The sequence below is a fragment of the Gossypium raimondii genome, chromosome 8 (assembly GCF_025698545.1).
Source record: "Gossypium raimondii isolate GPD5lz chromosome 8, ASM2569854v1, whole genome shotgun sequence".
NCBI classification, from domain to species: Eukaryota; Viridiplantae; Streptophyta; class Magnoliopsida; order Malvales; family Malvaceae; genus Gossypium; species Gossypium raimondii.
The window spans coordinates 9,288,124-9,302,092 of record NC_068572.1 but is presented as its reverse complement, the minus strand read 5'-3'; the positions used below and the strand labels follow the sequence as shown (position 1 = coordinate 9,302,092).

The window sequence follows — 13,969 nt, the reverse complement described above, 5'->3', positions numbered from 1 at the left end:
GATAAAGCAAGTTTTGATTTTCAATTTCGGAAGGAGAAAATGTGCGCAAATATGGAGGGAAAATAAAAATGAAGATACAATTGGAAAAGACAATTTTACCCATCCAACATAGTGGTTTGGTGCATACAACCAAACCACCAATAAGCCGTAGCAAAGAGACCTTGAAATCCAAAAACCCCAATTCTCTCTTTCTCTGAAACCCCAACAAATAATTCCCAAAAGATTTGAAACGCCATTAGAATGAACTTCGCCTTTATCTCTCGATAGTATTGTACGACGCCATAGGACGGTAAGATTCCGTTCAATCTGCTGCATTGGGGTAAGGTTCATGATCTACGCCGGTTCTGACACGACACTCTGGCACGTTTTTTTAATAATAATTATTTTATTGATTTCTCCTGGTTTTGAATTTTCAGGGTCTTGATTTTAGAGTTTTGCTAGATCCTGTTGTGTAGTTTGGGCAGTGAAATTTTCTGTTGTCAAAGTGAAACCCAATGTGACTTGTTTACTGTTTTGTGTTAATATGCAATCCAGTGAGGGATTTTGTGAGCGAAGAAAAAAAGAGCAGCCTGTTTGAATTTAGGGTTCTGTAGGAGATGGGAGGGGCTTAGAAACTAGCTGTTTGCAGTTTAAACCTGATGAAAGTGAGGTTTTGCCAAGGCAAGACATTGTGGAAAATAAAGGGGATGATCTGAAGCTAATGGTTCTTGATTTAAACGAAGAGCCGTTAGTGTGTTCTTTGAAAGAGGTTGAATTTGAGAAAAAAGAGGGATTGGTGGAGGTTAATGAAGATGATAAAGAAGACAGTGTGAAGAAAAATGCCAAGGAGGAAGGCTTAGAAGGTGAAGTGCAGTTTTCTGGCAGGGTTTTAAGGTCGAGGTCTGCAGTCAAGAATCTGAGTGTGATTGAAGGTGACAAGGTTGATAAAACTGAGGATGACAGTAGTTCTGAAATGAAAACAACTGAGGTGGTTAAGGAGGGGAATGATCTGTCTCATACTGAAGTGAATGATGTGCAGAGAAAGGTGGGTAAGATGGGAAAGCGTAAGCGTGGGAGACCGCCCAAGTTGCTGGATAAGGGGAATGATCAGTCTCAGTGTGAAGTGAAGGATGTGCAGAGTAAGGTGGGTAAGATGGGAAAGCGTAAGCGTGGGAGACCGCCCAAGTTGCTGGATAAGGGGAATGATCAGTCTCATAGTGAAGTGAAGGATGTGCAGAGTAAGGTGGGTAAGATGGGAAAACGCAAGCGTGGGAGACCACCCAAGTTTCTGGTGAAGAATGGGTCTGAGAAGAAGACACCTGAGCTGAAAGTACAAGAGAATGATTACCCAGATGGTAAAGTGAGGAAGGAGCTCAAGCGCAAGCGTGGCAGACCACCTAAGGTACTAGGCAATGGTGGGTCTGTAAAGAAAGGATTTACAATAAAAGCAGTGGAAAGTGATCATGTTGATGGGGATGTAAGTAGGCAGTCAAAGCGTAAGCGTGGAAGACCAAGGAAGGTACCAGAGAATAGTGGATTTGAGAAGAATGAAATTAATGTGAAAGCAGATCAGAGTAATCAGCTTGATGGTGGTGGCATTAATAAGTCAAATCATAAACGTGGGCATGGGAGACCAATGAAGGGACAGAAGAACGAGGGGGTTAACAAGGAAACAGATGAGATTAAAGCAAGAGAGAGTTACTCTGTTGAGACAAGGAAGGAAGCAAACCACAAGCATGATGTACCACCCAAGATGAATGTCAATGATGGCTTTGAGATGAAACCTGTTGATGTGGAAATGGGAGAGGGCAATCACTTTGATTGTGAGTTAAGGGAGGAGGTCAATCATAAATGTGAAAGACCACCTAAAATGAAGGGCAGTGATAGGAGTGATCAATGTAATAGCAAGGTAAAGGAAGGTATGATCCGTAAGCGTGGAAGACCACCCAAGCTGCAGGCTGGTAGTAAGGGTTTGAAGAGTAGGCTTATAGATGGGAGAAAAAAGTTGGGTGGGCTAAGAAGAGGCAGAAAAAAGTTGAGAGGGAGGTTAAAGTTTAACATTCCTAGTACTTCATTGTCAGAGAAGAAACTGATTGCAAAAGATTCAAATCTTAAGAGGTTTCTATCTGCTAATAAGGATATATTTGATGATATGGAAAAGAATGATGGAAAGGCTTCACTAATGGTAAGACCTAAGGCTCTAAATGCAGAAGGCAGTGAAAACCAGGTAAAGAAAGCAAGGGCTGAAGGGAAATGGAGAAGGTCAGAAGCAAAACAAGCTCTGAGAGATAGAATAGTGAATCTGCTGAAAGCAGCTGGTTGGAAAATTGATTACAAGCCTAGGAATAATAAAGAGTACAATGATGCAGTGTATGTTAATCCTGAAGGAAAGACTCACTGGTCAGTTACCTTGGCATACAGGGTGCTTAAAAGCTATTATGAGAATGGTGGTTGTGACTCTAAAGTTGGTCCAAATGATTTCATATTTACTCCAATTCCTGAAGAAGAACTTAGCATCCTAAAAAGAGTAGTTCTAAAGAAAAGGGTTAGAAAAAAGATGCCAAAAGGGGAAGATGATGATAAAGTGGATGATGGACAAGTTCAAAATAAAATGAATAAACAAAAGAGGAAATGGAAAGACATTAAGAAAAAGAAAAAGAAAAAACAGAAGGTGCTCAAAGAGAAGCTTCCACGTCATGAAGAGGAAAACTCTGATGGTACATTACAAAGGGGAACACAAGTCTCAAGCAGGAAGCATAAGTTACAGCAGACACAAAAGAGAAAGCGGTATGCTTTGCTGGTTCGTAACTCAATGGATGGAGCTGAATCTGATAATAATGGCTATGTTCTATATGATGGAAAGCGAACTCTGCTTTCTTGGATGATTGATTTGGGCACTGTTCCACAGAATGGGAAGGTGGAATATTTGGTTCAAAGAAGAACACGAACTCGTGAGAGTAAGGCTGGTAGGATAACTAGGGATGGCATCCAATGCAACTGTTGTAGTGTTGTCTTCACCATTGCAGAATTTGAAACTCATGCAGGGGCAAACCCTGTCAACCTTTTCTGAATATATGTTTAGAAACAGGAGTTCCCCTCTTGCAATGCTTATTAGATGCATGGAACAAACAACAGCAGTCTGAATGTAGGGGCTTCCATTTTGTCGATTTTGGTGGTGAAGACCCAAATGATGATACCTGTGGTATCTGTGGGGATGGTGGTGACTTGATCTGTTGTGATAGTTGCCCATCAACATTCCATCAAAGTTGCTTAGATATAGAAGTAAGTACTTGTTGGCATATGTCTTTATTACATGCATATGGGATCTAACTTTCATTAGATTTTCCTACCCTGACCTTGCATCCTCTCCCAACTTTTGATTTCTCTGCATCAGTTTACAGTTCTAGAGCAAATGAAAGAAAGGAAAAGGCTTAATAATTTTGTTTTATATTGTCATGGAAGTTAGCAGACCCTGAAATCCATTTGATTAATGGGATTGGGTGAGTAAGGATGGCAATTTCTGTATATTTATGTTAAGACCTTATCCATCGAGATCAACTCTGCTACAATGTTGTGTTATTCTTTCATTTACAGCTTGCGGTCTGGCTGTAAATATCTTTGAGTTCATTCTTTTGTTTTACCTGCTTTTATATGGGTCTTGCTAATGTAGAGCAAAGAGTTAATGAAACATAGAGCAACAAGCTAGATTATATATTATTTATGCTTAGAATTATTTGTTGAAGGCTTTGGGAAAAAGGAGTTTCTGTGAAGTTACTTTATCGTTGCAGATTATTTTTTGTGAAAAGTAGCCAGAAACCTGTGTGAGAATTCTATTTCAATGTATTTTCCTTTTTGGAGTTACGTGAAGAAGTATAGATTTTAGTGTCAATGAAAATTGAAATCCTGATCGAGCTTAATCTACTCTTTTTTCTGATTTTCTTTTCTTTGCCACAGGCATTTCCTTCAGGTAACTGGAATTGTGTGTACTGTACATGCAAATATTGTGGGATGGTTGGAAATACATATCAAAGGGCCAAAACTGAGGATATGAGTTCTACAGTTCTAACATGCCATTCATGTGAAGAAAAATGTATGCATTTGTTAAGTTCCAAGTTGTTTGTTTGTGTTGATTTTGATTCCTCTTGACCTTTTTTTATTTTTAAATTTGGTGTAACTGTTTTTGTTCTTGCTATTATATGTCATTCATTTCAGGAGGACATTTTGTTTCTTCTTTTTGTAGATCATGAACCATGTATTCAGCCAATGGATGCTTTTGATGATGATTCAAGTAGTGCATTCTTTTGTGGGAAGAGATGCAAAGAGGTATAATTTTAGTTATCAATTGATATAATTGTGCTGTGGGGAATTGTAGTGACTTGCTAGATTTTTATATATAGTTTTAATTGCTATTTTTTGCTGTCAGTTAAGTGATATATGCTTGTATGAAAAGATTGTGGTTCTTGCTTTGTCAAATTTAAGGGCTGTTGTCTCTATTTCTTAACCAGGAGCCTAACTCTATCTACTAGAGGTGTTTCTTTTTTTTTCTCTATTTTCTTTTTTTGAATTAAGAGCTGTTTCAGTTATTGAACTCAACCTCTAAGTTGATTCCATCTTGTGAACTACGTTTAGCAAGAATGGGAAGGTAGCCCTATGCTCTTGTTGTGTGCATTCAACTAATCTTTAGCTTTCATTGGGAGCTAGTCACATGCACGCATGTTATGATCTGACTTTAAATGCATGACATTCCATAGCACCCCACCCTTTAGAAACAAGTGGGAAATCTTTGCTTTGTTTGTGTGTGTGTGCGTGTTTGGAAGTTGATGTTGAAGTTCTTGTTTTTCCAGTTGTTTGAGAGACTTCAGATGCTAGTTGGGGTTAAACATGAACTGCAAGAAGGCTTCTCATGGACTCTTGTTCAGCGCTTTGATATCACTTCAGATGTTTGTCTTAATGAAGCATATCAAAAGGTTGAATCAAATTCAAAGCTAGCTGTTGCATTATCTGTGATGGATGAGTGCTTTTTGCCTCTTGTTGACCACAGAAGTGGGATCAATCTGATTCATAATATTGTCTATAATTTTTGGTATGTGCACCTAAACTGCTCTAATTTTGCTTCAAGAGATATCATTTTGTAGTAAATTGATTACATTCTTCAAGAAAAGTTGACTTTTCCTTCTAACTGTGATGTGAAAAGTATGGTTTGATTTTTTGCCTGTTGCTCTTATGTACTTTGTTTTTGTAATCCCTTTTGGGGTTTGGCAATGAAGAAGTGGCCAGAACTTTCTTCAATAGTCCCTAATTTGAAGTCTGATAGGTCTGATGAAGCATGTGTTGTTGATAAAGAGTCACGTTACTGCTTTAGAAGTTTCTAGCAGAACCTTGTGCAATGTTAACCTTGCCCTAGGTCTGCAGATTTATGGAATTCTAAATTGAATGAAGCCTATGGCTCCAAATTTGTTGATAACAACATCAGAACAGTCAATATATATTGGCTTAGTGTGAGATTTATACATTATAAGAGTTTATAACTATATGAAATGTCGGCATCGAACCTAGAAAAATATTAAAGGCTGACATTTAAGAGATTGGCATGTATCAAAATATCTGAAAGACCACCTAATGCCTATATTTATGGTGAGATGATATATGATTTTTATAGTAAATAAAGAGTCACGTTACTGCTTTAGAAGTTTCTGGCAGAACCTTGTGCAATGTTAACCTTGCCCTAGGTCTGCAGATTTAGGGAATTCTAAATTGAATGAAGCCAATGGCTCCAAATTTGTTGATAACAACATCAAAACAGTCAATATATATTGGCTTAGTGTGAGATTTATACATTATAAGAGTTTATAACTATATGAAATGTCGGCATCGAACCTAGAAAAATTATTAAGGGCTGACATTTAAGAGATTGGCATGTATCAAAATATCTGAAAGACCACCTAATGCCTATATTTATGGTGAGATGATATATGATTTTTCTGCAGAATTATTGCTGCTGTGCTTTTGAAATTGAATAAAACCAAGACATTCTTGTTTCAAGAGAATTATTAATCAATCTCTTTTGTTCTCAGGTCAAACTTCACTAGGCTAAACTACAGTGGTTTTTACACTGCAATTCTAGAAAGGGGGGATGAGGTCATCTCTGCAGCTTCCATCAGGTAATACTTTTGTTCTTAGTTCTTAGTTCTTTGTGAATTATAGTATAGAATATGTGGAAATGTCTTCACATTTGAAGAGTGATTATAAGATAGCATCCATAAGTGGAAAAACTCTTGGTCACCATCCTTTTGTTCCTCTGCTGTTCATTTCTAGTACGTGTTTAAATTTTAAGCTATTTTGTTCAGTTATTCCCCAATCCAAAATGCGGGAAGCCCATTTATGTGTGAATACACTGAGATTGAAGATTTAACACATTACAGTTTGTTTCAATACAACTAATGGTACATAATCACCATTACTGTAGGTTTGCTGATCATAAACTGATAAACCTGCCCACTCACCAAACTGTTGCACTTGATTGCTTAAATCCTAATGATTACTATTATTTACTTGTTGGACTAATAGGATCCATGGAAACCAGTTAGCTGAGATGCCTTTCATTGGCACCCGGTATGCTTATAGGCGTCAAGGGATGTGTCGCCGGCTTCTTTGCGCAATTGAATCTGTATGTCTGAATCAGTGATCTCTTTGTTTTATTTTTATATTTGCATTTCTTTGTTATATTGCTGGAGTATTATATTACATTTTTAAAATTTTGACATTTACAAGTTTATTTTATGTATGATATCATGGCACTTCCTGCCACAATTTTTTTTTGGAGAAATACTTAAGAATTAGATTATTCTTTCAAAAGAGAAAACCAGATATTGATTTTTCCCTCAATCTAGTGATACAGGATAATTCATGGTTAACAGGTGTTTATTCAATGATCTGTAGGTATGCCTGAAAAGTGTAATAGAGCAATAGATATCAAATTAGGCTATTTTGATTTTAATTAATATAATTCGCCCTGATTTTGTTTTTTATGTTTCTTTTTCTTGTCCCTTGATTTCAGGCCCTAAGATCCCTGAATGTTGAGAAATTGGTCATACCTGCAGTCCCAGAACTCAAGGAAACATGGACTTCTGTCTTTGGTTTCCAACCACTAGAAACTGTAAGCAAGCCAAAGATGAGGAACATGAATATACTGGTCTTTCCAGGTGTAGATATGTTAGAGAAACCATTGCTGACACATGTTATGGAGGAGCAGATAATGGGTGAGGTGTCCGATAAATCTGTAGAGAAGTGTTCAGTTGTGTTTGATTTGAATGTTTCTGCTGAGAGCCCTGCACCTGAAACAGATGATAGAAATGATGAACCTGCTGTTGTCGAGTCTACAATGCACTTCCTGAATGCATCTTGAAATGTACTTCTGATGTAATGGCTGAGACTGTCAATTTTCCAGAGAATGCTACTGTTTCTTCCTCTTTCATTCCAGCACCTGAAGAAAGCAAGCTGGAAGTTGACTCTCAAAGCATATATTCAGAGGAGAAAGCTGATGACAGCATTGTTAAACAGAACCTTGATTCTAACCATGCTGGTTCTGACAATATTGTCCATGCTGACAATGAAGTGGCAGTTCCTGTACAAGTGTCAAAGGATGCTGGTAAGGATGTTGTTACTAACTGCTTTCATGGTACAGTTCAGATGTCTGAGGAAGCAAATGGCATCAAGCATCATGAAAATTCTAAACTAGAGATGGTAGAATGTGTTTCTGATTTTGTTAAGACAGTCGTTCAGTCTGAAGAAGCAAAAATTTGCCTTGCTATTGCTGAAGAAGCGACCAACCAAACTTCTCCATCAACTACCCTAGGTGCTCAGCATGCTGCAAATGGCCATTATGATGTTGCAACTGATGACAGTAAAAGTGGCCCTTCCAGACAGGGAGTCAAGATGGATGCTTCTGGAGAAGTCTCGGCTACAATTGATGTAAATTCTATTACTTACGAGGTTTGCAATGATACTTCGAGAGAGAAAAATGTGCAGCAGCGCATGTGCAAGTCCGCAGAGGTTGTCTCAGCTGGTTCTGAGGTTTGCCATGACTAACATGCATGATCAGAGAAACATCAACTGCAACAGTCTGATATCTGAAAAGGTAATATAGTTACTAATATGGCTCAGGTGAATGCCAAATCTCCTGAGCACCTCATATTGAGTTCTCAAGTTGACCGCTATTATGGTTCTTAACTCATTCTAATTCTGGAGTGGCTCTTAACCGTGCATCTGTGAGGAATGAATCACACGCAAAACTGAGGTGATGTTTTTGTCTAAATTGAGCTCCCTTTTTCCGTTATATCCTGTTGAGTTCAGATGTCTCCTTTTGAATAGCAGCTACTCATTAAGGTGCTAGATATCTGTATGGTTAGTATAGAAATTTTGATGATGCGAATTACGGAAGATGGATCCATGGCAGACAAGCTTTAGGGATGCAAATGGTAATTCTTTTAGCTATATGTACAGTATAGGGCAATAGTATTCTCTAGAGTAGCTTCACGCCATCAAGGTTTTCCTTTTTCTCTTCATTTTGTATATTTGGGCCTTTTCATGCACTTTGTTGAATGCAAGTTTCCATCGTTGAGCTCTAGTACTAGTGTTTTTTTTCTTTCTAATTAATTAAATGCGGTGAAGGCTTTGATAGTAAAATGACTCTTCAACTATATCTTGTTCTTAGGTTGACTTGAAATATTTTGTCAGAAGTTGTCACTAAAGTTTTATTGTTATATGTTTTGGATGAATGAAATTATGACACGTGACACATAATTCCACATCACTAATGACGTGAATAATATTTATTTGTGTAAAGATAAATAAAAAAATATACTTCATTAGAAATTCTAAAATAACAATGCCCTTTTTTTGGGCCATAAATGGAATTACGTAATTTCATTGGGCCAAAGTATCATATATATAGTTATATTATGGGTCAAAATATGACTAAATAAAATTTAAAGGACTTATTAGGATAAAAAGAAACTTAAAAGGAGTTGAGATAAGGGTCATCTTGCTATTAAAATAGGGTATTTTTGTATTAGTTTAATTTTTATGGGTTTGCCTCTACTCCTGTTTACAAGTTGATAATTATGAACGATCTTAATCCAATTTTTAATTTGCAAAATTCACTGTTTGTAGGGTTTATTTTTCTTGATGGTCCCTAATTTGCAAGGGATTGAATTAATCTTGGGTTTGATGCAATTATGGCATCTCAAACTGGATTCTTAATAAATTAAAGAACAGTTACCATACAAGTATTAAAGGATGATTTGTGATGTATTTGATAACTAAAAACAACTCTTAAAGACATGTGATTCAAAACCGTAACAATCCCAGTTGCAAGATGGACCTATGTATGTACACAATGATTACTCAGGAAATGCATCACACCGATTTTTATATAATTTTATTATTTTGAGAATTTAATAAAAAAAAAAAAAACAAGACATTTCTTTGAATCTTGAGTGTAGCTTCTATCTAAACAAGTGACCAAATTATTAACCTTACAAATTTAGTTTGATACAATTCCTTGGTAAGTGGTAACTATTTACTTTTTCTTTTCTTCTCCAATTGACGTACAAACTTAATTAATTATTCATATCATTTGCATGCCATCAACAATACTAAAATTTAAATATAATGATCGAACTTCCAAACCTAACATATATAAGATCAAAGTCCGATCGGCAAGAAAACGGGTGTTTCCATACACAGCCGTGGAATCCCGCCGCCGGTGATCTCAGTGACGTCTCCGTTGTGGGGTACTGGCATTAGCCATTAGGCTAACAACAAGATCAGCAAATGCTCCTACGATATACTTGTGAGTGCTTTTGGGGTTCAAAGCAAGGTAGCACAAAAGGAGCTCATGCAAGTTGTCCCAGTTGGCCTTGACGTCCATTAAGCCACGTGCCTCCACCATTTCCTGCATGGATTGCCTGAAATCCATATATGGGTTCGGAGACAAAGTTGGGACCGCTACACCGTCTTTAACGGTCGACCTTGTGTGGTGGTGCCCTTTGTTTGATGTTTGATTCACGGCGGTTGACGTCGGTGTTGATTCAATGATGGAGTTGGAGCTGCCCGGAGAAGTGAAAAAGAAGCGCTGCGAGGCAAAAATGGTGGCGAAGTCGGGTTCGGAGTGGGATTCAAGCTCTGGGTTGGGGTGGGAGGAAGAATGGGTACTTAAGGAATTGGAAGGGGAGAAGAGGAGGGATGATGGGGTGGCGGCGGAGGAAGGAAGTGGAAGGCCGTTCTCAGAGGCGGTTAACAGGGAGGAGGACGTTAATGGGAATTTGATCTTGATGAAGCAGAGATTGATGTTTTTTCCCACCGAGGTTGGCATAATTATCTGTTTGAGACGGGAAAAAAAAAGAGAAACTCCATTAATATATATATACTCGTCAATGAAATGATTAATCACCACTATTAATTATCCTAAACATAATTTCTTTTATACTAAAAACAGAACAATTTTTCATCGAATAAAATTTTATAATCAGCCATGTTATCAAATAAAATTAAAAAGAAAAAGAGAGAGAGAGAGAAAGCGATGGATCAAATGAGCATATGATTATCATCTTATCACTTTTACAACATGCCTCCCCCCACAAGACTTGTCTTCTTTTCTGGTCCCACTCTCCACTCTCCACTTCACTATATTAAATTATTGTATGTTTTAACTTTTAAAATATCTATTGATTTTATTATTTGTTAAACTATTAAAATAGCCATTTTTATTTGTTTTATGTTACGTTTTAACCACTTACGTTATCGTTTTGTTATCACCCAAACGACAATTTGACATGAATTCAAAAAAAGTACCACTGGTCTCATTTTTCTTTTAGTTTTCATTTCCATTTTGACTGAAAAAACCACCTATTTTCATAGTCATATTTGTTGAATCGAAACAATAGAAATCAAATTGAGTGCTCCATCAATCAGTTGGATTTTTTTTATTCAAAACGAAAAAATAAAGGATCAATTCAATGGAGGGTCCAAGCATGGATTATAGTAAGTAATGAGTTCTTTTTTTCTTTACATGGGTTTTGGGTTAAGATATTATGGTTTTTTTTTTACAAAAAGGTGGTCCATCTTTTCATGTTTTTCTTATATGTGACAGACAAAAATGACATGTTTTATCTTTGTTGATTTGTGTATTGTGGGCAACCATAATCTTCTTCTTCTTTTTTTCTGTTGTTGTGCTCTTCTCTTCTCTTCTTTGATCGTAACAAAAAGAACCCAACTGTTGCATATTTTTAAATTGGAGAAAATTGAGTTTTAGGGTAAAATTTTATATTCTATTTTCATAAAAAATTTTAAAGTTTTCTTATCCTAGCTGGACATCCACGTTGGCATTTAAAACTCATTTGTCGTTTGGGAGGTACAAATCTTAACAGTAGAGCATTTCAAACATAAGGCAAATGAAAATGATTATTTTAATAGTTTACTCAATCTTATAATATAAAAATAGTGGATAAAATGTTGTTATATTTATAAAAAAAAAAAGAAAAGATAAAATAGAATGTATTTAAACGTGTAATATCATTTAAGAAATTAGATATAATTAAGGAGAGAAAAGGAGAGGTGAGATGAGTTAAGTTAAAGGGATGTTCCAACCGAAGCAAAGCAATATTAGAACTTAGCAGGAAGATAGGTAGCACATGGTGGGGGAGCATAGAAGCAGAAGCAGCTCCACCACCAGTACCAACTAACGTTTTGCTTATGTTTCTGTCTAAACCACCCCCAACCACCCCTTCAGTTCAGTTAACTGTATGTATCATATCATCCTATATTTTCACCCTAATTCACACATATTCGTTTCTTTTATCTTTGTTTTTATTTCTTTGTGATTATTATGACATTATGGATTTATTTAGTTCATAACTTTGTAAGATATTTTCATTAATAAAATTGGAGGAATGTAAATTTATTTAATATAATTATCATGTTTGATTCATTTGATTGGAATCTAATATTTTGTTATTATTTGACGAATTTAAGATTCCTTAAAATATATTTTACTAAATTTTACCAGTACTTTTTTAACTAATAAATAACTGCATGTCCCTAATAAATTGCTTTGATTTCTCTTTCTTTAAATAAGAAAAATATGTTTTTTAAATTATTAAAACATATTATTTATTACAGTTTAAATGTAATTTTGATGATAAAATGAATGGTAAACTTGTTATAAATGTAATAAATAAATTGCAATATAATAGATTAAATGTTGGAATGTTACTTGAACAATATATCAAATAACTGAAAATTTTGATTTAAGGAAAATACAAAACTGAATCGAAGTTATTAAAAGTGGATAAAATTGTAAAAATAAAATTAATCAGTGTCAATGAGGTCTTGGCTCAGTTGGCAAAGACAAGTTCTAAATACCTAGGTTCGAGACCTACCATGCATAATTATATGCATAGATATCTGAGTGTCATCATGTGTGGGAGTCTTAGTCTAAGTTAGTTGACTTAAATCTAGATTGGATTAGGTCTTAGTCTGTTTATACTGTAATGGTTTGATTTTAATTGGTGGTTACTCGTACCGTCTCTTTGTAATAGTTTGATACTTGTGATTACTTGGACTTGTATTTGTAATTGTACTATACTTATTACATTTAATATATATATATATATATATATATATATACCTAAGGAAGATGTGGTATTTAAATTAGCCCATATATTACCAAATCTTGACACTATGAGTAATATCATATTACCAACTCAAAGTGATCTTCTTTATCCAAACATAGTAATGTAACTCCAAATTGTAAAATTACCACTACTAACCTTAGATTCCATGAACTAAATGTCATTTAAATTATTTGCAAGGGCGTAACTAGGGGGTTGGTAGGCCCCCCTTAAGATGGAAAATTTTTCATTTAGTCCCTTTAAATTTTTTAAAATTTTAAATTAATAAAGGTAAAATTTCACTTTGGCCCCCCTAAAAATGATAAAAATTTGATTTAATCCTTTAAAAATTATAAAGATATAGGCTATTAAAATGGTGAAATTGCATTTTTACTATTGTAAAAATTACAATTTAATTTCGGCCCCCTAAAATGATTTTCTGACTTCGCCCCTGATTGTTTGCATGAAAAAGTTAAATGATTGTATCCGATGAGTGGTAATTATACCAAAATTTTGTACCATTTTGAAAGAAACTAGTTAGTTTGCCACAAGTTCAAACTGTTGTATAAACATATGTTCAGACACGTGTAACGACCCGATTTTCAATGGTGTTAAAAAATAAGGTTTTGAAACCCTATTTTCGTAAACGGAGTCCATAAGGATGAAATATAAAGTTTAATGAAGCTATAATGAAAATATATTAAAGATCGATTAAGTAATTTAATCGAGAAAATCGTTAATTAAAGCTTAGGGACTAAATTATAAAAATTCAATCGTTATTGAGTTTTAATTTAAAAAATGCTTGAGGACATGGTTAAAAATCATTCAAAGAGCTTAAATGATTATCAAACCATTATTTTCATATTGTTAGTGGGAAATGATGATGATTGCTATTAATCTTAATAATAATGATTAATGAATAAAAATTGTTAAATTAAATTAATAAACATGATTAATTAACTTGAGTAAATATTAAACTTAGTATATATAATAACTAGTGGATGGAAAGAAGAAAACTTTGTCATCTTCTTCTACGTCCACCTTAGAAAAAGAAAGAAAGAAAATCCATGGTTTTGAACCTTAAATTCGGCCATACCAAATTGCAAAGGTAATCAAGTTATTTTTATCAAATTTTTATAGATTCTTGATCATGACAGCTTGAATTAGCTAACCCAAGTATCAATTTGTTCAATTAGCTAATATTTAGCAAGTTTTCATTAAAGAAAATTTGATGATTTTGAGCTTGTTTTGAAGAAATTAATAGTCAATAAGCTTAGATTATGATAATGACTAAATTGGAACTCTAATTGAACTTGTTA

General features: G+C 35.0%; 2 protein-coding genes across 2 annotated transcripts; one reads left to right on the top strand and one right to left on the bottom strand.

Moving 5' to 3' along the window:
- The first annotated feature begins 403 nt into the window (after positions 1 to 403).
- LOC105790710 (uncharacterized) lies at positions 404 to 8,605 on the top strand. Its single transcript, XM_012618452.2, is given in 8 exon segments — positions 404 to 3,023; positions 3,026 to 3,261; positions 3,934 to 4,069; positions 4,220 to 4,302; positions 4,824 to 5,062; positions 6,054 to 6,140; positions 6,547 to 6,646; positions 7,037 to 8,605. Coding segments are annotated over 8 exon segments (3,552 nt in total). The 5' UTR covers positions 404 to 700; the 3' UTR covers positions 7,385 to 8,605.
- A 936-nt stretch (positions 8,606 to 9,541) lies between these two features.
- Positions 9,542 to 10,513, bottom strand: LOC105790709 (transcription repressor OFP12). The gene has a single exon (XM_012618450.2). It carries the CDS (start codon positions 10,352 to 10,354, stop codon positions 9,752 to 9,754), a length of 603 nt encoding a protein of 200 aa, XP_012473904.1. The 5' UTR covers positions 10,355 to 10,513; the 3' UTR covers positions 9,542 to 9,751.
- Between the last annotated feature and the right edge of the window lie 3,456 nt (positions 10,514 to 13,969).